Here is a 24,427-nt window from a genome sequence, read left to right on the forward strand (position 1 = left end):
TGACATAAGCGCGTTCTCTTCTGACAACTGTTATACCTCGACTCAGCGTGGCCACATAACCGCGCTTGCGCGAAAGTGTCCAGGGAGATAAACGATTGCTAACCATTCGTGCGGCATGGACGGTACAGGAAGTTCAAGGGAAAAAAAATAAATAAATGAATAACCCGATTGCTCATAATGAGAACGGTACTATCTCAAGGTAAATCGAATAGATGCCCCGTATCGATACCGGCAATTCCCCTCTTACGGATTTCCGCGGTGAGAATTCTTTTCGTTGGATTTTTCATTTTAAAAATGGTGCTTTGAGAATTCCCGATCGATCGATAAATTGTACGGACATGCGATCGAACATTTTACCGCGTGTAGAATTCGAGGGTTAGATACGCTACCGACATTTCAGAGGCCAGCAAGGGAGGTTCTCTCCGGTTTCCCCGAACGAAGTTAGAAGCCGGTACGCCATGAATTTCCCCGCGCCCCATATACCGACCCCGTAAACCCGAGGGGATGATTCGGTTAAGCGTCTGTCTGGCCGTCATGCAGCGGCGAATGACTAGGTCGCTCGATACAATTATGGCCATCATGGCGGCCAGCGGTATATGTCTCAAAGGTGGTTCGACGTGGAAACCAGGCCATCCTATCGGCAGGGGAGCTACTGTCCCTCCACCGCCGCCAATTTCGTCTCAATTTCGAGGCGAATCGACGTCCGCTCCCTCCGATCCGATCGATCAGCTGACGAGACGAAGATGTCCCATCGGAAGCGCCAAAGACGACCGTCGTCGAAATGATAGATTCCAGGAGGATCTCTGGATGATCAATTCCTTCGATCGTTCGGATCTCCGACGGAAAGTCTAATTTGGTTCACGGAGAACCTCGGAGTTCATTGTGCTCGTTAAAAGTCATCTTTAAGGTGATATGAAAGTGTCATTAAATATTGATGAAACTTTTCCCCAAACTAGGTGCACCGAATTACTTGAATCTTCGACAAGTGATTATGGAGGCCCTAAGGAAGAACGCGATGATCATGAAATTAAATTTTTTATATAAAATCTTGAATGTCTATAAACCAGTTTTTTTTTTTTAAATAAAAATTCCACGCGTATCAAGACCTTCCTCATAGCCTCCATATCCACGTTGCAAAGTCTTCAACGACTCGGTACACCCAGTTCGGTGAAAAGTCTCCATGTTTACGCGATAATATGTCAAACCACTCAGGTTTTCTAAACGATTGACCCTCCAGCTGGCACTTATCACCTTATCGTCGATTCCTATCACCTTAATCATCGCTTCCGCCGCAGTTCTGATTTCTGATCCCCGACGCGCCGACGCGTGCGTCACCCGCCGCACTCTGTGGGACACCCCGCCTAACTCGCGCGCGATGTCAAGCCCGGTTTAATGGCCGCGCTGAATCGGCGACGGGGGCAGAGTGGGCGGAGGCAGAAACTCCGTGGAACGAGTTATCCTTTTACACGCGAGTTCGGCGTGCTAGTAAGCGAGCGAGCGAGCGGAGACCGCGGCGATAATTTAAGCAGCCTCGTTCCACTGGCCTTTCTGCCGCGGAGGTGATTAACGCCCTCGAATGTCAGCCGATATGTAAGCCTCGCAGCGTATATCGGCGGATCGCCGAACGGGTCGATCGACGATTAGATTCCGCGTATCCGGCGATTCGTCGCGTACAATTTTACCGAGGGAAGAATAAGGGGCCAGTTTAAAGTACTTTGAGAATCCGCTCTTACCCTTTGAAGGGACGATCGGGCGAGATAGTTATCAGGCTAGATAACCCGATCGTTGAACTTAAACGTCGAATTACAAAAAGCGTCGCTTAATCTCAGTCCCACAGACCGCGGGGAATTATTCGACGTTAAATCACGTTTCCTCGTAAAAAAAAAAAAAATATCCTCGCGACGCCGACGCTCCCCACGTAGGAAATTCGCAGCAAGTGGCCGCGCACCTCGCCCGAGGAAATCTCGGCAAACGAGTTGGCGCCGAGTTCGCGAAAGCGATTCTATCGCGAAAGTTTAATCGGGCAAAGTTCCTCCCAGGGTGGGTTTATCGCACCGAGCGGCGATAACCGATCATTTGAGGAAATGAGACACCCCGGAAGCCCTTCATCGGAGCGCCTCCTCGAGATGAAACCAGAGCAAGCAATTCCTGCAAGACGAATCGTCAAAAGTCAACCCAAACGACATACCTCGAATTACCATGAAATACGAGAAAGGGCCTTTAACGAGGGAAAGAAGGGACAGCCATTTAAAGTATCATGAAAGGGTCACACCGTACGTATCAAAACGTCAAAACTTAACTCCAAATGTAAGTAAATGTAGGCGATTCGACCAGATTTTTGAACAAACCAAACAAAATAGTCGGATCAACCGCTTGAAATATGTGAACGAACTCCATAAAGAGTAGTTTAACTAATAATTTAGTCCATTTAACCACGTTTCTGAGTTTAATCATCACATCCATACAGTTAATCCACCTCAATCACAAATCTGTGTAACTCATTCCAAGTTGAACCGACTCTTTTCCTTTCCTCTACATTTTCGGAGGTGAATAACTCTTATTTTTCTCAGCGTAGGATATCCGCAATCTCGTGCCGAAGTTTCGAACGATTAATAAATATTTCGACATTTTGACGTCTACAAAACGACCCTTTCATAACCGCTTAAAGGAGTCTCTCGGCGAGCATCGATCGCAAATACGCGAGAGCGCCCTTGTCCCGGACAACCCCTCAATTTTCGGTGCTACCCCCCGCGCTAGGGAGGGCAAAGAAATCGGGAAGGGGGCGAGAACGAGAGGGCCTCGGCCCGGGAGCACCCCGGATCGATAGCGCAACATGGCCGCGCGAAACGTAACGAGGAAGTGTTCGCAAAGTGTTACGGTGTAGTGGGTTAGGTAGATAAGCCGCTGCGCGTGGCGGATTGCGAGCCGTCGAGCGACCACGTGGACTAGACGTCCGCCCTCGTCGCGCGCCGAGCGCTAAGTGAGGCGCGCCGCTCGCGGGGTCCCCATGCCGCGCGCACTGCGCAGGCGCGCCGTACGCCGCAAGCTGATTGGCTGCGCTGCGCCGCGCCTGGCCAGTCGACCGCGCGCAGTGCAGCGTGACGGAACGGCTATGCGCGCAGCCCGGCGCGAGGACTCGAAAAAATCGGATCCAGGGCAGAGCGCACCGTTTCGCGGCGACCGGCGATACCCCGTCCTAATCGGCCCGCGATAACGCTTTCAGCCGACGAGAATCGCTCGCGAAACCGGCAACTGGGTCTCCCGTCGGCCTGTTGATATTGCTATTTATTTATAACCGCTGACCTCAAATCCATATAGTCTACGGGCCGACGCCGCGCCGCTCGCACGCCCATTTCTCGAGGTTACGACCCTGCGCGACGCGCGATAATATCGTTAAGTCCGGAATAACCGGGGTTAATGCGTTTACGTCGACGTGAAAAGGCGTTACGGTGTAGATGTAGATAAACGGACGGGTACGAGTATGTACGATGATACGTAACTTCGGGGAGAAAGCACCGCTCGATCGGGGACGTAAGGTGGCTGAAAGTGTCGGTGCTTAACACGGAGCGATCCCGTAGTAGGTACTCGGCTTGTCACCGAAAGATCGCATCCGAAACGTTGCATCGGATATCGCGACTCAGCGGGGGAATAATTGCATCCGATGCGTTGTATAGAATAAATGATAAGCACGGATATTTTTATAATTATGCGATTATTCCTGCGGTAAGGGCAAACCCTTATCGGCGATGATGTCCTTCGCTAAAAGTGCGGATGTCTTTTTTTATGTGGATGGAACCTGCGCGAGAAGGACCTAGGGAGATCGATCCTGGGGGATCTTCCTCGAAGGGAAACAGCTGCGGCTCGGTCGAACGAGGACAAAGGCGACGACAATCGCCTCGCGAGCCCCATTCGGGGTGGTTTTACGATAGAACCGTTCACAATTTTCCCCGTCCATCACCTGCTCCACAGGTACGGCGTGGGCCGACATTTTCCTCCCCCAAATTCCCAAACGCCGTCTCAAGGCCCAACATAATAGGAAGAGCTTTGAAAGCTCCCAAGATTTCCTACCTTATGCTGACCTTTCGTCAAATTCAGTGGTTCTTAACCTCTCTGAAGTCACACGGAGCACGTTTAATTCCAAGGAAAATTTCCAGACCGCCAATGTTACCACGTAGTGTTAAACCGAAGGAAAAAAAAAAATTACTTTCCAGGAAAAATCAATTAGTCACGGCAATCTAAATGCTCCTCCTCGATGAAATTTCTCGGCTGCAAGGAAATTCATTTTGTGGGGATCATCGACGTTGCAAGTCAAACGGGAGCGATTTTGCACGAAAAAAAAAAAAAATGGTCAGGAAAATCACAGTTGTGGCGATCGAACGAAAATGACGTCGATCTATCGTAAGTACCATCTAATTTTAGACGTTCCCTCTCTAGGTAAACGTAGAATCCGATTTCCGAGTCGACAAGGAGGTTACCATACGGCGTTCCGACGTCCTCTCGGCGCGGATGATGATAACCCAATTATACGACGATTGCAGCCGGGCAGGAGATATCGAATGACGACGCGGTTACCCGACGAGGGACCAAGAAGGAGGGATCAGAATTCGAGCCATGTAAGCACGCCCCTAATTTGCTCCTCGAGGATGACGGGCCGGCGTCGCCTAATCATTATTTATCGGCCAATCGGTGCAAATCGAATTTCGCCTCTCTCCCTGACTCATCCACCCCCGATAACCCAACGCCACGTGAATCCGCAATTACGAGATATCTCGTTAACTTTCCCAAAGTCCCGACATCGACCGCTCCTATAGATCCTAAACAGTGCCACACAGAAAAAAAAAAAAAAAAAGAACAAAGTCATTTACCCCGTTAACAAAGGAAAGCTGACAAAAAATCTTGTTCGCGATCCGGTGCTCGCAACATACGAGTACCTTTATTTTATCCAAAGATGCCTTTTTTTTTCTTTTTTTTTTTCCCCAGAAGCCAGATGCAGTTCCCACGACGAGACGCTCCACCCCGGGCATCTACCCCGGCAAATTGCAACGTTTCCCTCCATCCTCCTCCCGGGCCTTTTCCTTCCTGGAGATTTCCTCCGAGCCTTTTCGAAAATCAATCTGCCTCGAGTCCCTCGATGTCCCGATTCGAGGGGGAGATGCAGGGAGGCGGGAAGGAGACGTCGATGCACCGGCTCTCGTCCGGAGTGGGCGAAGGTGGATAACCTATTTCGTAAGGTGGCGGCTTGGCTGGTTGGCTCTCCTCCCTCTCTCTCTCTTTTTCCCGGCCCCGCGTACTCGCGTCTCTCTTGCTCCTTCCGAGGCTGCCGTTGAGTATTGAGCGGGGTGAATGCACTTGCGCAATGCACGCGACCGCCAACCCCGTGCGGAGTAACGCTCCAGGGCGAGCCCCAAGGGGGCTGCATTCTGCGTTGCACTTTTTACCCTTAGGGTCACCACCCGGACGGTCGATTCGTGACCGACAATTTTCTTGCTCCGAACGTTTACGATAAACAATACAAAAAAAAAACATCCGTTGAATTTTTTACCCTTAACCCTTTGTACTCCTTTGTCGAGTGCGGGTCGATTTGACTTGTGACACTTTCCGCAATTGAGAAACCTATTTAACCGAAATACCTTAGTCGATCGAGACGTGGGCCAAGTGAACTTAAATTCGGTTCGCCCAGAAAAGTTCTCCGCAACGAACGAGATGCAGTCGATCGAACGATTTTGTTAAACGAGGCGAATTCAGTTGTTTTTCTTTTTTTTTCCTCCGCGTCAAATTAAATGGGGAAAAAATAGAAACGAAGAAGCACTCCACCTCGGAGTAGGCGTATAATGGATCAACAGGTCCCCGGAGGCTCGGCCGAGGAGGGGGCGGCGCGTTAAGGCCTCCAGACGGCGACACGTGGGTCGGATCGACGATTATCAGCGGCGAAGGCCATCGCGCGGGGGCGCCGGTTTTATCGGGGGAGGGCAGCGGGCAAACACTCGGCGCCCCCCCCAGGGGGGGTTAATCGACTAGCTTAATTAAATGACGGGGTAGCGAGGTGTCCCGAGGCCGGGGCTCGCGAAGAAACGCCAATCGCTCGGCGGGGTCGCGGAAAGGAGGTGGACGCGCGGGGGAGGTCGCCGAGGTCGGGGCGTCCTCCACGTGTCGACATCCTACTTGTAACTCTCTATAGAGAGGCCAGAGGGAGACCGACCCAACTCGAGATATCCCGGAAACGTCGCGAGCCCTATCGATTTCTCGAAATCACCCGCGAGGAAAAAGGACATTTGCCCTCCTTGCAAAGAACGCCCTAAGAGAGAATATTGGTTGGCCGAGGCAAATTATGTATATTTCTTCCCTGAATCGTGTATGATTGCAAGACACGATATAAAACGACATTACTTCGTCGAGAAGAGAAAATTGACGCCGAGTTAAACCAATTCTTGTTGATTTAAAGATATTTTCTTTAGTCGGTCGATTTTTTGTTGCTAGTGAAAGAACGTCGCAACGGTGAATAGAATTCATGTTGCCTTGATGAGTAATCGGTAATCGATTTTTTGTTGCCGATAAAATAGACACTTTTCTAGACAAACGTATTGCTCGCCCATTTTCAAGTGTTCGCACGTTTGTTGTGGCAAGTAAAAATATTCGTTATGTTGAACAATTCTTGTTCTTCCCGTGCGATGATAATTATATCGATGGCAATAATCTATTCAGCCGTACCTGTCACACGTATATGTGACCAAATGTAAATGGTGTCACGTGGAAAAAACGATAGGCAGAAAAAAAGGGTGTCATCGCCGATGGAGTTTCGCTCTTATCGCAATGATAGTTAATTGCCCTGGCAGCACAAATGTTTGCAGTTGGGTCAATGGTCGTCGTTAGTTGCGTCCACTTTATTCAAGCTTACTCGAGTGAAAGAATTATTCAATTAATTAACAGAGTACTTCATCGGTACTATTTGAAGAAACATTTCTCTATATCAATGATATTCTTTTTGTTCTTGGTGCATGACTCGATTACGATAACGCTTCTCGCCTCGCGATATTCGCGACTTGCCGATGGGCGCGAGGATGTCGCGCGGCGCGGCCCTGAGCCGCGGGAAAATCGCGGAAAAATCGCGGGAAAAATCGCGAGACAGCCTCGAGCGAGAGCCCAGGGATTCGCTGCTCTCGAATCGCTGACCGCGAAACCCGTCGCGGCGCCGATTCCGCCGTTCCCACGCGGCGAAAACGCGCCGGATCGGCCCAAGGAACCCGCCGGGACGAAACGCCGACAGCCGCCATTTCCTCCGCATTATTTTCCGCCTCGACTAGGCGTAGGCGCATTAAACGCGAAAATGAATGTTCTATTGAGTATAAGGCTCGGTTTAGACCGATCGCTCGGTACGCGTAGTACCAAAGGCATGGATTTATAAAACTGTCGGTGTAAACGATCGCTTTACCGTCTCGATACGGTACCCGCGTCGAAATTTCATTGGTACTATTCGAAGAGATATTTCATCGATTCGATATTTTTTTTTCTCTTTTCTCTGTGCTAATTTGTCACGGGGAAATCTAGGCGACTCGAGGGTTAATCGGTCACTCCCGTTCCGCTCCTCATAAACGTCCCATCGTTATCGAGAGCATCGCCTTCCATCCTTATCAAGTGCATCGCGACGTCATCCGGAAGCGGAGAGGTGCGGCGCGTTGCAGCCTCTCGCGGTGCAAGGTGCAGCCGTTAAGTGCATTTCTAGGTTAGAACTCGTTCCACGTGCTAACAAACGGATAATGTGCATTAGCGGAGAGGTCGCATCGATCGCCGTAAAACTCGCGGCCGAGTTCGCGTACCCGGGAGGAAGAAAGACGTGGTCACACAGAAAGAGAGAGGAGGGAGAACGGAACACCGAGGAAGAGAAAAATCTCACCGAACCAGAGAATTTCTTTGAACGGTACCAAAGAAATTATTTGTTAATTCGAGGAATAACTCAAGGAATATGTACATATATGTACAGAGATAACAGCGAGAAATGAGTTAAGAAGATCGGCCGATCCCGCGGGGAAATGTCGCCAGGAAACGGCGGAGAAAATCCGCGAAGGAAGGAGGGCGAAAGAAAGGAGAAAGGAGAGGGAAAATCCCCTCCACCCTTCTTCCCACCTCCCGGCGATCTCTCATCACGTTGGCGCTAAAGTTGTGAAACGTCCACGCCACTTTCACTATCGCAGCCAAGTTTCATAACCGTTATTATCGAGGACATACGTAGGCCGTAGGCGGCCGGGAGCGGAGGAGCGGAGAGACCGAAGGAGGTCGGCATTGTCGCCCGGCGTTTCCGTTTCTCCGGGTTTCACCCCAGCCGATATGCCTTACAATGGCGAAAATGACGAGAAAGTCGGTCGAAGCCCGAAAAATTCAATCCGTGTCCCTGCGAGATCATTGATCGTCAATTTGAGCAAAGACATTCATCATCGTAACGCCGGGCGTTTTCGTTTCTCCGCGTTTCAATCCGCGTTTCACCCCGACCGATCTGCCTTACAATGGCGAAAATGACGAGAAAGTCGGTCGAAGCCCGAAAAATTCAATCCGTGTCCCTGCGAGATCATTGATCGTCAATTTGAGCAAAGACATTCATCATCGTAACGCCGGGCGTTTTCGTTTCTCCGCGTTTCAATCCGCGTTTCACTCTGACCGATCTGCCTTACAATGGCGAAAATGCCGTCAAAATCGGCCGAAACCCAAATAATTCAACCAAATATTAATTTTCTGCGCGGTATGTGCGACTGCAACGACTCGCGCCGATCTGACGCTAGAAATGCCGCCGATGACTACGACTCGCGTCGCAACCGCGTCCGCGACTAATTGCTCAGGGCTAATCGCCACTCGCTCACTCGCGGGATTTCCTTGGGCCGGCCAAAGACGGCGACGCTCCTCGGCGACGTCCTCGAGTCGTCTCCGCGAGTCGCGTATCAATACCGACGCCGGTGCCGACATACATCATACCTGCATCGAGACAACGATCGGTTGAATCGATCAAATTCTTACCGTCTTACCCTTAAAATCTGGTTATCATAGGAGCAACTAAATATCTGACTGCCAATACCTAAGGAATATATACATATCCGGACAAGAATCGAATAAAAATTTCCTTTAGAAAAATCGAATTTCTCTCTTGTCCAAGATTAGGGGATCTCCATTATCGCGCGTTACGTTTCTAATTACTCGGTGCGCCGATTTTTCCCGAAAAAGAAAAAAAGAAGAAAAAAAAAAGTTTAATAATTATTTTAACGTTCCGTCATATATACCACTTTCATAACACCTTAAGCCCTCGTGTACTCGAAATTCTCACGTGCGTTCCCGAGGCCAGAGGTAAAAATTTTCGACCGGAGGTCTCCCCTTCTCTCCCCCCGTTATGCTCTAATCCTCTTCCGCCTCTTTATCTCTCGTCTCTGCGATCCAACCGAGGAGTGCTCCCTCGTCTCCCCCGGGGGAAGCGTTATTTATGCCGCAACCGTGCTTTCTACCCGTGGCCCCGGAGAAACTCTAGCTCCCCGGCATATTAAATATCTCTCCCCGAGCGACACAAAAGCCGCACAAATTTCGCGCCCCCCCCCCCCCCCCCCTCCCAGGTAATTCTCATGTGTCCGACACTTCCGGCCCCCTTTTTCCTTCTCCGCCTGGTCGATATGGGCCTCGGGTTCCTGCGCTCCGTTTTCTTGGTCGACTCGTTCCTCCTCCACCTTTCGTTTCTCTCGTCTCTCCTCGCCCACGTATCTATCCGCGTCTAACGTCGCCCCGAAGCCGGGGAATTCTCGTCGAGCCTTGATTTTTACACCCGGGAAAGGACTCGCGTTTCATCGAGAAGTACCGCGCCGAGAAAAAAAAAAAAACCCCTCCAACAAGCCAAAGAAATATTTGATTAACTAAAAGATTAATTATTTGGCAGAAATAAACTCTAATAGATTGGACGCAACATTTCTTTGGGACTATTCAAGGAAATATTTCTTCGGTTCAATGAATTTCCTTTTTTCTCAGAGCACCTTAGTGGACTTTGGTAGTCCACATTTCTTGCCTTATAATCAACGGTGATTCGTAATTTTAAATACGGAATTGACAACTTTTATGGTAACTTTTTAATTACCTAATAAAAGGAGGAATCTTGTGATGCGTTGTAGTCACGTGCTAGGAGCGCGCACGTGGGTCAACGTGGGGTGACACGACACGTGCGCGTTACATGATCTTCCTACCGAAATGCGATTACTTGCTCCGAATGAGGGTTACTCGAAGAAATCATTTCCTTTGAATGGAGGAAATTTTATTTTCCTCGCCGTAAGAACGGATAATGCATACGCAGGAATTAAACTTTCAACTAAAGAGATCCAGCTGGGATAGATCATTTCGTCTCCAGACCGCCGGAGAGGGAGAAAGTCGTAAAATGACCTGGTGGGTGGTTTATGTAACGCGGAAGGGACTCGCCGAGTGGAACGTCAAAACGGAATCGCGAACGCCCGGGACGATTTCGCGACCTCGATCGCTTTCTCGGCTCGACTTCGAGACGCGAGTTTTGCCGACCGAGTCCCTCCGGGTGGTCCTCGTCGGCGATCCCCCGAAGGCGAGATATGGAATTGGTGCGCCCACTCTTCAAAATACTCATAAAATTCACCCACCGTCGGTACACAAGGTTGCAGTAAAATGACATAAACCCGATGCCGTAAAAGTGAATCGGGACGGTTTTTAAATTCATCGCTTCCCAACATCGCGTCGTAATTTCCTGAAATTCTGCTGGGAAGTTAATATACCGCTTATGCAATGAATTCATGACACGGGTCACAAATATACGAATAAATTGTCATAGAATCGGTATATCGTGCCGAAATAAAAATCCCAACGAGAATTCTCGGATTAATTAATAACCTATCCAGGAAATCGACGTAACGAGCGATTTTGTCATTGAATGAAATTGTCATAGAATCAGTATGTCGTGCCGAAATAAAAATCCCAACGAGAATATGGTAAAATTAAATTTCATAATTTTCTCGGATTAATTAATAACCTATCAAGAAAAAAAAAAACGTACCGAGAGATACCAGGTGATAGCTGATACCAAGAGCGACCTCTCGTCATCCCTACTTATCCATCTTCCCTATTCCTTCGCGGTAAAAAGACGGAGCGGCTAGAAGAGGGCGAGGTCTCGACCTCGCCATAAGGAGACCCTGACAATTCGGTAATGACCCGGATCCGCGGAATCGGTTTTCAAACTGAACCGCAATAATCGCCGAGTAGGCAAAAAGGGCAGACAATGCGCCGGCGCTGCCGCCAGGGTCGCCGCGGCCGTCACGCAGCGGTTTGCTCGCACGAGACGCGCTCGAGCACTCCTCGAGGGATGTCGGATCTACGAGTCTCCTTTTCCTCAACTTTCCAATACCGTTCAACAATATCTTTTCGAGATGCAGGACATTACTAGACACGTTTGATTAGAAGATTTCTGGTCGTCGTTAATGAGAAAGTCTGACTGATAGTACTAGAAAAATTTCGAGATATACGGAAATCTTGATCAGCCCCCGAAACTGTAGCCAGATAAACTTCCGGTAGAAAGTTCACGTTCTTCTGCTTAAAAGAATTCCCTTTAGATTTACCAGAAAAGGCATTAAAAAGCACCCAGATTACGTTATACTAGAGATATCCGATACCTTTAACTAGAAAATCATAGTAAGGGCATATTTAACCATCCAATTAAGTTAAAATAACCGAAATTCCGGTTCGTTTTTCTTGACTTTTTTTTTCCTTTTTTTCTTTTCGAATATACACATACCGCCCACATTTACCCACGGCGCAGAGTTACCCTGAGACGACCGTACAAGACCCCGGGATGAAAGTAAAAGAAATTAAAAGTGAAAACGAGAATTGGTCGACGAGAGACCGCGAGCGCGAGGAAAAAACGCAATTTCCGCGGAAACCTGCGCCTCCCCTCGGAAAACCCTGGGGAGGAGAATCGTCCAGGACGAGGAGGGGAACAACTTTCCCTCTTACGTCTCGGCTCCAGGACGAAGATTGGCGATATCACGAGGGAAAGTGGCGTCGCTCGAGTGACTTCGACGCGCCAGGAAACCGCGGTCTGGAAGAAACCGTTTATGCCATTATGGCTTTTTGTCGCGAACGCGTTTCGGCGGAGGTCGAGGCAAAAATCCTCCGGTCTGGGTTTTAACGAGGTCCAATTAGTTATGGCCAGTCTAATGTCTACCGTGTAGACCGACGATTAGAATTATTATGAAAATCGCAAGAAACGTCGCCGCGACCGGCGAAATTCGACCGGCGGTCGTGGTCATTGCTCCGACTGGACTCGCGTTCGAACGATCAAGAGACAACTGACGCTGTTAAAGAAAGAAAGGAGAAAAAGGAAAAAAAAAACAGAATAATTGATAAATTTACGAAAGATATATCGGATATTTTATACTAAACCAGCATCCCCTATCGCGACTTTGCCCGTGATCAGTTCTATGATCAGCTGTATATACACGTGAAAAAGGAATAATTATACAATTACATTCCCACGCCCGTAGAAATTAGTCTCGTCGATTTTTCTATCTTCCTCGTTGTTTCCTTTTTTTTTCCTTCTTCTTCAAATTTGCTCAACACTTGAGGGTGCAATTCGAAGCCCGTCAAATTGACGGATCCCGCGAACGGAGTATACAAAAAAAAAAAAAATCGTAACTTCTTTAATCGACGGTTTTTATTATCTTAAAAAAAATCAGGATATTTCCGTCAACCATGTCAAAGACATTCGGGGATTATTTTCGGTTGAAGACAGAGGAACGACAGGAGGCGACAGAGAACGTAGGAGAATGAGAAACTCGACAAGGGAAAAGGGACGGCAGCCTCGAAGAGTGTGGATGACGTTTATGCTATTTTAACGGCGCGTCATTTTTTTCCCTTCCCTGTCCTTTTTCCCCCGCGGCCCAATAACGGGTCACTGGACTACGTCACCGGATTCGTGGACGAGGTCGAAGGTGAGTTCCGGCCGAGCGAGGAATCGATCTATCCCGGATATATTTTCAGGTCGGTCCGCCGGCCTGGAAGGGAAATCGCTCCCGTCACGTCCCTGCGTCGTGGTCGAAGGTGTCCGAAATATCGATTATCGACTCCGTGTCAACGCCAAATATCGATACGTCGAATAAAGGGCGCGTCGAGGCCTCGACGAGTAATTCAGCGATAATGCCGCATCCGTGCCCTAACTCCCGCTCGCGGAATCGTCGAAAATGAAATATTAAGCAATTTGACCCTTTCTTAAATCACTCGCACAGGGCATACCGATTTTATGAAATTTATGCGTCATACATAACTCCATAACATTCCGTACGCGAGTCCAGGAATTATCCTGCACAGTGACACGAAATTACAGCGTGACGCTGTGGAATTACAAGTACACTCAGAAGTCAACAATAAATGTACTCGTATTAACGAAAGTATAAATTTGCCGAGGAATGAGCTGAATAACGCGATCGCACAATTAAAGAATCTCATTTGAAAAGGGTTATGAAAAATACCGAGTGACATTCGAATATCAAATTTGTACATTTTTTTTTTCTACATAATTGCAGAGCATTACAAGGTGGTGATAGAAAATTATAGGTTTCTTCATAATTTTCATAATAAACCTGTACTAATTCGCTATTAACCCTTTTAGCGCCAGACAACGATATACCGTCGTTTTACAAATGCTAACGACTTCGACCGGCACTGAAAGGGTTAAGACGTCACACCTAACAATTTCTATTACTACCGTGTATACTGAAAGTGTATGAATTTTATGGATTTATTGATTTTTAACAGGGTTGAACCGACGCTCCGCGCGGCGACTCGACGCCGCCGAGGTGTCGCACCTACGTAAAGGCGTCCCGAATTCCCGGTGGATTCCCGAATTCCTCGGCAGGGAGGGAAAAAGAAAAAGGGCGGCTCTCTTGCGGCGGCCTCCTCGTGGCCGTGAATTTGCAAACCGTTAGGTCACCTCGACTTTAAACGGGGCAGGCCACCTCGAGCGGAGGCTCGCGAGACATTGTGCCGCGCGGAGCAATTATAAATGCGGATAAACGCACCGCCGGCGGTCGTCGCGGTGTAACGTCCGTGGAAACCCATAAAAGATCCGCAAAGCGTTAAGAGTATTTATTGCCGCGCCGTTAGCCGACCGGCGTGCACTTCCTCGTGAGCCCCCTTTACACCGTTTTCCACTCCTGCGAAGGTCCCGGCCGATTTTCGCATCTTCTCTCTCTCTCTCTCTTTCTTTTTTTTTGTGCCTCGGCATTTCGCGCCCAAAAAACCGAACCGATCGAAATCCCGAGCCGATCGTCACTCTCCCTTCTCAAGTCGCAAAAGTAACGACAGGGAGAAAGTGCAAAACGCGAAAGCCTCGCTATAATTGATTTTCGATCGCGTAATTTCCGAAAAAAAAAAAAAAAAAAAACGAGCCTCCCCGTCTAGATTTTCCGCCGTTAATTCAAGTCACTTGAAATTTGCGACTTAACACGGTCGTACATTGAAGGGGACCCGTAAATTCAACGAGTTTCGGTTTTCAGTAAGTCAAGTAAAAGTGCACCAAGTCGGTCAAGGGAATTGACATTCGCTCCATCCAACCAATACACGTATTCTGTAATCAAACCGAATGCGATCAAACGCGATTTTGTCCGGGGAATAAAATTTCTTTCCTGAATCTACACTCTAGACGCATTGCGGCCCGTCGAGCGGGATCTTCGTTTCGAAACGGCAAATGACGTGTCGAGGACCCCCAGCGAGGAGGGCAGGTAAATCGCGGGTATATATGCAAACTAGATCGAAATCCCATCCGAATCGGCGAGGCCGCAGCCGTAATTTTGGTCACGCTCTAAAATCCAAGTGGGATACGTGCTGATTTCGTAAGCCCGAGGATACGTGGACCTCGTTACCGCTCCTGAGTCGAGTTCGACTTAAAAGCGAAATCCTTCTGCCAAAGGATCGCGGAAATTTCGCTCACCTCGGCAAATAACGCAGCATCCACGAAACCGAGATATCATTTACTTGAATCAATAAAATTTTCCTCGGCATATTCCACGTGACTTCGGTTCATTTAAACGGAGCGAACCCTTAAGACGTCCAAAAATTAGTAATTTTTTAAGCATTTCCTTAATCCTGATAAAAATAATCCCATAATTTTAAAATCTCGACATTATCTTATTACAACATTTAATCTGTTTGAAAAACATTTTTCATTTCTTTTTGTAAAAAAAAAAAAAAACAAACAAAATGCCGGCGTCATAGGGTATTCCTTTAGGCGTCTTTTGCGTATCGTATACTTGTACATTACTTCCGCAAAGGATCCCCAAAGAAACGAGCCGTGCAACGGGAGGATCGCAGATGCCGAGAAACGTCATCGATGAGTCCATCCGAGAAATGGCTGACGTAAGTCACTCCCGGTAGATTACGAGGCTCCAAAGCGGATTCGAAATTGAGATCGCGACTCCCTTGTGCCACTTTTCCCTAGAATCTCTTTCTCAACCCTCGAGATGGAAGGAATGCCTGCCTATCTCTTTCGCGCGTACGACCGGCCGCGTTTCTAGCCGTGACGAAACACCGGCCTAGCGCACGGTACGCGCGGCTATTTTAAGATTTAATAATTAATAACGCCCGCCCGCCCTCTCCCCCTCTCTTAAGCCTGCCAATTATTTTTCCGCGTGCACCCGAGAGAGTTTGGCGCAATCCGGTTCCGCTGCAGGCCTTATCACTTTTACTCGGGACATTGATCGCGTGTAACGCCACTTCGATCGCGACAGGGAAAAGAAAAATACGAAAAAAATATATATATACAGGAAAACGTCGCGACGCGACCGTAAAGGCCGACGCCATGAATGGCGTCGAACGGAGGCGCAGGGACAAATCCCGGAAGTCGATGGACGACCCCGAAATCGAAGGAGCGTTTCCCAAAAGCCGCGGCCAGGGCCGCCGGCTGGCATTGCGGATTCACCGCACCCGTAACGATAACAATTGGCAAGCCGCGCCGTAACAATGGGCACGATATCCTCATGCATCGGCCGAGCACTAATCCCGATACTCGTCCGCTGGCGTTTATAATCGGTCGGCTCCATCGTGTTATGCTAATGGCCGACACAACCCTGACGTACGCACCTCCTCTTTCGCTCTCTTTCTCTCCCTCTCTCTGTCGTTCTCCACGCAAGAGCAGAATTTCGCGAATCCAAATCGCGCATAACTCGTTAAAGTGGAGCACGCCCACACCGATGAAAATCGATGGAAACCCATTTTCAAGTGTACACACATTCGTTGGAACGAGGTGATTTTTTTTTCTTTTCTTTTCTTTTTTTTTTTTCCCCATGACTGTGAATTATTTTTTCGACGTATACTAACGACCAGTAAATCAGGGCTCCCGGGCAAGGAGAAAAGGACCCACTTCTCGTATACGGTGGCGAAACGTTCCTGACAAAGTTGAGGTACAGTTCTCTCCCGAGTTGGGAGCGAACCCCGATTCTATCTACAAGAATTTGCATTTAATTAGTCCGCTTCGGAGAGTCATGCCGATGGTCAACGGGCACATGTACACGTGCCCTCGAGGCCGCGTTACGCCAGCAAACCAGCGGATTCCTTAAGACAATGATTAAACATGAAAATGAAAATAATAACTCTCCTCTTCGCGCATCATTTGCACGAGTAGTATCCGAAATAACCGACGCACTAAGCGCACTCGGTATTAAATATCGAGAGGTTACCGTTTTTACGTACATCGAATTTTCACCATTACGTAACATTAACAACAACAACAAAAAGTGCGCATCTTACCGAGGAGACGCGTCGATTACTGGAAAACCTAACCTTGGTTGCAAGATACCGCTGGCTTTCCGATCAGGCATTTCAAGTTCAATCGGACGTTAATTAATCTCGGTCGCAGCGTATCAATCGATATCGGTCGAAATTCGGAGTGAAAATTAGAAAAAGGATTGACTTTCGCGGGGCAATCAAACCGGGTTAAGACGATATTGACGAAAAACGGACCAAACTAGGTAACGTTAAACGCGACGCACAGGAAGCGCCGCCACTGGCGCCATCCGTCAACGCCCGGCGGAACTTCGTAGCGAAACGTCGCGGCTGCCGGGTAACTCAAAAACGAGTAATAAGCCGTTTCACGAAACAATGAAAGAAAACTCGTTACGCCTCCACTCGCTCGTTCCAAAACAACCAAAATGACTGTACAGTCTTCTTAACAACGAGTTGAATTACTCTACGTTAAAATAGTCTTATATAAAGATATATCATTAAGCATTACGCGAGGATTAATTACCAGTAACGCGGTGACCGTTCGCGCAAAGAGCATTCGCGCCATTGCAACTTTAACATTTTCCGAAGAAAAAAGAAAAAGAAGAAAAATATACAATCTAGAGCTCGTTTCTCCTGCAGTACTTGATAATAATTCACGGTTTCCATCCTTATCCCCGGTACTGCGTGGTCCACAGTTTTCCAGCTACATTTCACGGTTCCCTTTTACGGGAATGCAATGATACAACAATAAGCCCGCGGATAAGATAGCGCGGAACAAAGCCAAGAATTACTATATTGCTTCGGATAAGAATGACGAAAGTTCCTGTCCGAGTTTAAACCACGAACACCGGTGGCGAGCGTTATCGCAACATCGGCATCTGGTAAAACCAGTTTTATAAATATTTTGATGTTACGATATATTAGTTATGTATTCCTTTCATATCACCTTAAGAATCCATATAATGATAGCGTAATAACCAACCGACTAGGTTAAGCTATCACAATAGGCACACCGAATGGTGATGACAATTTCGCGAGATATAACCGAGGTGACAATGGCCGAGCCGTGAGGGCAATCACGGCACGAATAATATAATATAATAAAATGGTAAATAAACGAACGGCTGAACTGCGATTCCGCTTATTGTCGCAAATTACCGCCGGAGATGGTTGTCCGTTGTTCAAGAACGCGTCCAAAGTCATCTTTCGCATTCTTTACACATGATTCGCTAGGCGAGTGGCTCATCGCTCGATCATCTCGCATCCGACTCGACATACAGTGGATCGATTTAAGTATTCCTTTGCCAAAAATACATCCCACCTTTCAATGTGCATTTTACATCACGTTGATTTTAAGAAAAAAAAAAAAAAATAGCGCAAATCGGCGCAGCTGCAATTAACGTGTGCGTAAAGAGGTGTCACAAGAGAACTGACTGAATTTCATTCACAGCGGGGATGTGCGAGGATTTTAAGATATTCTATGCAAAACCTATTACTACGTCCTGAGGCAAATTATTTTTAGTTCAGCCTTGTACATCACATATTCCAAACGACAAAATCCATTACGGGATTATGTACGAGCTGTAAGTAATAAGGAATCAAACGCTTGCATTTGATTGTTGCTTTTCAAGTTTTCCCTTAGACATAGAAATCCAAAATCAGGCTTACTGTATAGGAACGAACCCGATGACATCTGCTAATTTAATATAGGAATACATAGAAAGGCAAATAAATACTAAAATCTCCCATATCTTAAATGATTGGCTAAAGAACATTTATAAATCGATCCTCTGGCGTCCTCGACGAAGGAATCGGCCGCTTCGAAATTGCGTTATTTTTTTTCCGTTTTTCGTCGAGTCGAGAGAAGAGTCGAATTCGATCGGAAAGATCGACGAGACGTCGAGGCAGGAGAACGGGCTTGCCTCAAGAACGATATCGCAAGGTTACTCACCGAGAGCATTGACAAAATCGCCGAGGTTGATCGGACCGTGGTGCAAGGTTACTCACCGGAACATAAGACAAAACGTTTTCGGCCGCAGTCGACGAAGGAAAGCGGCGAACCTGCAAGCAAACGAGCAAGGCCGTTTAAAAGTCGTTTCCTCGGCATTGCCCTCGGTTAATCGCATTTATCTAAGAGTCCAGCTCGGAAACGATTAAGCGGAATTATACCCCACTCATGAGGGATTGGAAATGGCTTTTGCCAATTGTTTAAAAATAAAGACTGCACGTTAACCCGTGCCAAACAATATTTATAATAACGTAATAGCTACACGTTTCGCCTATCAAATCTATATTACAAACGATACTCAATTTTCTTAAGCCTGGCTTCGTCAAATACATTTGATTCGTTATCGTTACTACACCCGTAATCATTTTCAAGCATTGCTAAAATAGATATTCCACGTGCAGTTTAATTTTAAACCAGTACGTGACCATTAACGTCAAGTTGTGTTTCTTGCGCGATATCGGAGATATTAGGTTTCTGCAGATAAAAACACAGAATACGCGAACGTGGAAGACGAGCGGTAATAATTGATTGAGCTGTATTTAACCGCTACTATTGTGCTCTGAGCTTGCATAATCTAGTGCTCTTCAAGGTAAGTCCTGCAAAGTGACCCCCGGGACACGCGAACTGGCCCATGAATCGACATAACCGACATGATTGCGTGCAAGAGACGTAACTAGTACGCACAGTCGCGACAACCTTCTGTAACGAGACTACACCTCTTTGTACAAAAATAAAACTCGAGTCGCTCGAGGTAACGCTCGACACGTGTGCCGCCTCGGTATCATAAGAGGAATATTAAGATTTCCAATACAACCGAGACCCCACGTAAAGGAAATGCAAAAAGGTCATGCCTTGTTTAACGATTTGCCAATACTGAATTTATTAGAGAGGATATGTAATGTCCGATGACTCTTTGTAAACTAGGTACCTAAAATGATTTACCTCTTTCATTATAGCCTCGCATAAATGCAAATGCTTGAACACGTATACTCGGTATAGTTTGAATTCTTTACTGCGTACTTCTTTCGTTCAACCTTTCGCTTTCCGAAGATGTCTTCTAACTTACTCTAAAACATAGATGCAAGGATTACGGTCGATTCAAAACTGACCCTAGAGATCAAAATACTGCAGCCTTCCTTCATTCTTTCATTTTCTAAAGATGTCTTTTGACTCTGTCTCTCGAATATCGATGCACGGATTACAATCGGTTCCTAACTGAGCCAAGAAATCAAGATTTTGCGCTTTCATTCTTCCTTTCACTTTCTAGACTGGCCTTTTCACATTGACTTTAAGATATCGATCAAAGGATTACGACGGGTTCAAAACTAGCCCAGAAAATCAAAACATCGCAACCATGTTATCCTTTCACTTTCTAGGTACGTCTTTAGACTGACTTCAAAACATTGATACAAGAATTCCAATCTATTCAAACCTGACTCGAATTCAAAAATTTGTTACACTTAAGGTAAAGCATACCTATAGAGTTCCGATCGTTGCGCAGTTTTCTAACCTCACAGTCCTGACTCTAGAATAATCACTTTCTCCGGGTTACATTCCGCCACCCACGGAGCCGGGATTTTAATGACTGGGAACTATACGTAAGTACTGCGGAATTGAAAGGCATCCCAGGCATTGAGATGACCAGGCAAGTCCTGAAATAATAATCACTCTCCGCAGCGTTGACTTGGGCAGCCGGTAAGCTCAAGGTCGAGGAACTCCGCAGGAAGGTCGAGCCGGCTGACCTGTGGTCACCCCTGCTCGTCGACGAACCGTGCAAGACCGTGCAAGACCGTGCAAGATCCGTAGGGGTTGAGTCGTCTCTTATCCACATAATCGGCGCACCATAAACTCTATAGAATCATCACTCGAGAGCTTTTCGAACTGACTACTTGGCCGAAATCGTCGAGGATCGCCGAGGAAATTCGATGAGACGACAGGACCCCTCGGGCCGCCGATAGGTTAGGTTGTCGCGGCCCGAGCCAATCAGCGCGCCGCAACCGGCGTCTCGCCGTATCGCGGTGCTGCTCGCTGACCGCGACTCTAAAGTCAAGGACGTTCGACCCTTTCGGAGGGGAGGCCGCGGGTAAACGGGGAGACTAACAACCGTGGCGGAGGATGCCGCCGACGGGACAGACGAGGGCACTTACCGGTCCGCCCGATGGTTGCGAGCTCCGACCTGCCGGTGCACCTTTAATCACTCGCCGACGCACCCACTCGGCTGCCGCCGACTACGTCTGACATTTCTGCGCGAACGCCCGTCTGACACGAGACCCGGTCATCGCCGTTGCAACGCGCTGCGTCTCCCGAAATGCTGTGAAATGCCACTATGGATTCCGACCCAGGGCTGCCAACGCGAGGAACGCGAGCACTCCGAACGAGGATGCTCTCCGGTCGAGTGCGTCGAGTGTGCGACTCTTTGCTGTTGATGGTCGCAGCGGAGAGCTTCGCGCGGCGCTCGCGCGTGACGCCTCTGTCGCCTTATGAGAATGCCGTCAGTCGTCGACAAATGTTCCGCGCCGTGTTGGTTTAAATTCGAAACGTTGTGCGTAATACGTTCCTCGTGTTCATCGCCGCAGAGTTTGCTGGACGTATTAGTAAGAGCAGGTAAGAGATGTTAAAAGATTTTAAACGATGTTTGTTATCACCATTTATTCCATCGTGTAAAAAAATATAAAGATTCATACAAAAGAAATAGATTTATTTATATCAATTAAAGGCAATTTAATAAAATTGCCTTAAAAGGGCACTCTAGAATTACGATTCGTCGTGTTGTTCTAGGAACTGTTTTAGTACAGCTTTATCTAAAGGTATTATAAGATATTCAGTACCATCCATGTTACGTTTGTTCCGGACCAATTTATGATCAAGAAATTCTGTCAATTGGGCCTTAAGTGCCATATCCGAACTTACTAAGAAAGCTTCTCGTGCTCCCTGATATAAATGTTTGAATGCCATACCTGAGATCAAGAGTAAAAAGTTAACAAGAGATTTAAGCAAAATATACATTGCAACGGTTTTAAAGAAACAGACGTAAATTTACCTGGATAATTGCTGTTGTATCCATTTTCTAACTGATATTTTACAAGAATTATATAGATGGCTCGAGCATTTGAAGTCAATGATAGGAACACATTTCGTAGAGAAGATAAGGCAAGAACTTCATTTTGTTGGACCAATAAAGAACCTTCGTAAGATGTTTCTGCTTCATAAGGCAAAAATGTTGTTACATCCCACCAGTAGAAATTATATCGTGAACGCTTCACATTATCCCAAACTGCATAAAAAATTAAATATGCAATGATTATGAATATAACTAAATTTATATGTTTCTAAAGTTAACTTACATTTCCTTATATTAAGAAATTAAAATATAATCCAGATTCTCTGTGATAAATTTTACACTTTTAGCATATTATACTTACTAAGTGGTGCATTAATATGATCAATAGAAGCCATCAGATGTAAATTGGGTATGCTAGCTAAACGGGATAATACATCTTGAATTTTGTTAGCACGTAATATGAAACCATCAATATTGTGAATTAATAAATAAAGGCGATCCATTGGATTTTCTTGCAGCATTTTTTCTATAAGATCAAAGCCATCATTTGGGTTTGTTGGACTGTCTTTATCTAATAAATCTACTATGATTCCATCAAGAATCTGCAATGCAGTATTACAATAAGTTTAAATTCATTAAATAGCTTCATATTGTATATCGCATTCATTACATCATTCATTTTACTCACATCTTTTATACTTAAGCCTGGAAAAAATCCATTAACAATCAGTGTTGGAAATTCAGATACCACTTCAGTGTGAAAGTCATTAATCAGATTTCTTTTTGATCCTAATCCATAAAGTAATAAACTGTAACCTTCTCTGAAAAATAGCATTAAGTTTTATTAGAACAAATCTCAAACAATATTCTGATTTCTCATAATGTTACTAAATTGATGCTTACTCCATTATAAAAGACCACATTGAGAATAATGCTCTATAACTTTCAGAAAGAGAACAAATACTGCGTTTATGCTGTGCTGTTATATGATTTTGAGATGATAATAATTCCTGTAATTTTTGTTCATCTAATCGAGGATTCACAAGTCTTCCTAAGGTTCGATCCGATGTTATAGTTTTTTCAGACTGGGATGCAAAATAGTCATCTGTTTTCAAGTGCTGTAACATATTATAAGCATTAGAATTTGCATATACATATCAGCAATTTAAAATAGTAAGCAATTTGTCTCACGTAATCTTTATAAGTAGTTCTTATCCTCCTCTGCGATACCGAAGGAGTTGATGGAATTTGTGCTTTACTCACTGATGGACCTCTTTGTTTTCTTATAGTTTTTATGTTATCTTCCTTACTATTTCTACCCAATGAGGAATCAGTCGATTCATTTAAACTTGTTTCATCTTCCTCACTCTCTTCATTACGATTATCTGAAGGCAATTTACTTTCCTTGGATGGTATTATTTGTTTTCTTGTACTTTTTACTTTATCCTCATCGCTATTACTACCTAATAAGGAATCAATAGTTTGATTTATACTTGTATCAGCTTCCTCGCTCTCTTCATCATGACTGTCTGAGGGCACAAACTCACTTCCCTCGGAAACACTCTCGCTTTCACTTGACATTCTTTCCTTAAAGCTCCTGTTATGAGATCTAGTTGCTGTAAAAAATTAGAATTTTAATTTGCTGAACTTAGCACAATACATAATCAAACATTAACTTCATTAACATACCACCTTTATTTACAAATTTAATATTTGGAACAGTAGCTCTTTCAACGATGACCCTTAACTTGGCAAATTGAGTAATAACTTGCGGTGTCGTAGGTGTGCGACATAAATTTGCCTTCTGAACCATAGCACCTTTTTTGCTAGGAGTTTGAAATCCATACAACTGTTGCCCACTGATGTCATTGTCCGTAAATAATTCTAATGAATTAATTTCATTATATTTCTTTACCATGACACAGACATTATACATCGTAATATCTAAGAATATTTATTTCGAATTGATATACCTTTCGGTTTTTGTACATCTTCATCGATGTCTTCCAATTCTTTTTGCAATTCTTGAGTTAACGGGTCTGTAACAAACTCCGTATCCGAGCTGGAATCATTGCGACTCTGTTTCGGCAATCGACGTTTCACATTTGTTTCTGAAACAGTCACAAGAAACACAAATAAAGCATCCATTAAATCCTTCACTCGATCAACACTTTGCATCATACTTTCTGTAAAATCGTCACTAGTCTCCGGCTTAACGACCGTTTTTATTCGAGTCGATCTTCTCAATTTTTCTCCGCCTTCAGCCATATTTTCGAACCACCAAACTTCGCCAAGACGGTTTGAAATACCCGCGAAATATACGAGAAAGTGTATCCATAGACAAAGAAGGGATAAGAGAAGATAGGTGGAAACGAATTTTCCAACCGTCTCTCCACTCGTATGCACTCTGATGATAAATCGATATAACAATTAATTTACGCCAGGAATTTGATATACGGATATGTTCATAGAACTACAAAAAACGCCAGTGATTCCGGTGGGGATAAATTTATTTTAGAGCAGAGAGTTGTAAGGTGCACTACAAGGTCTTTGGAGTATTTTTCTCTCCACGTTTTTGTCGCTGGTAATTGGAAAGGCCAGAGTCC

The 24,427-nt window shown here is 46.0% G+C and overlaps 2 protein-coding genes across 8 annotated transcripts in view; both read right to left on the bottom strand.

The window, feature by feature from the left end:
• Window positions 1-21,140, bottom strand: part of LOC105701723 (protein roadkill) — a 91,572-nt gene extending 70,432 nt beyond the window's left edge. For 2 of the 5 annotated variants that reach the window (XM_012428715.2, XM_012428717.2), the window contains exons 1-2: window positions 20,908-21,140; window positions 18,760-18,813 (exon numbers count right to left, since the gene is read on the bottom strand). In XM_012428715.2, the coding sequence (XP_012284138.1) occupies window positions 18,760-18,767 (8 nt within the window). In that variant the 5' untranslated portion in view covers window positions 18,768-18,813; window positions 20,908-21,140. Of the gene's footprint in view, window positions 1-18,703; window positions 18,814-20,236; window positions 20,640-20,907 lie in introns of those variants that run through there. The other 3 variants (XM_012428716.2, XM_012428719.2, XM_012428718.2) reach the window with 2 other exon arrangements.
• A 276-nt stretch (window positions 21,141-21,416) lies between these two features.
• On the bottom strand, window positions 21,417-24,192 carry LOC105701636 (origin recognition complex subunit 2). Of its 3 annotated transcripts, XM_012428539.1 has the most exons (10): window positions 24,005-24,192; window positions 23,795-23,932; window positions 23,511-23,705; window positions 23,369-23,437; window positions 23,013-23,284; window positions 22,725-22,939; window positions 22,510-22,642; window positions 22,183-22,423; window positions 21,801-22,034; window positions 21,417-21,717 (listed from the first exon to the last, which is right to left on the bottom strand). In XM_012428539.1, exons 1-10 carry the CDS (start codon window positions 24,087-24,089, stop codon window positions 21,515-21,517), a joined length of 1,785 nt encoding a protein of 594 aa, XP_012283962.1. In that variant the 5' UTR covers window positions 24,090-24,192; the 3' UTR covers window positions 21,417-21,514. The 3 variants fall into 3 exon arrangements, with proteins under 3 accessions (XP_012283962.1, XP_012283961.1, XP_012283960.1); XM_012428538.1 differs by having other exon boundaries at window positions 23,013-23,437; window positions 23,514-23,705; XM_012428537.1 differs by having other exon boundaries at window positions 23,013-23,437.
• Window positions 24,193-24,427: the final 235 nt, after the last annotated feature.

Source organism: Orussus abietinus, unplaced genomic scaffold, assembly GCF_000612105.2.
Source record: "Orussus abietinus isolate OABI.00-Male unplaced genomic scaffold, Oabi_2.0 scaffold30, whole genome shotgun sequence".
In the NCBI taxonomy this organism is placed as follows: domain Eukaryota; kingdom Metazoa; phylum Arthropoda; class Insecta; order Hymenoptera; family Orussidae; genus Orussus; species Orussus abietinus.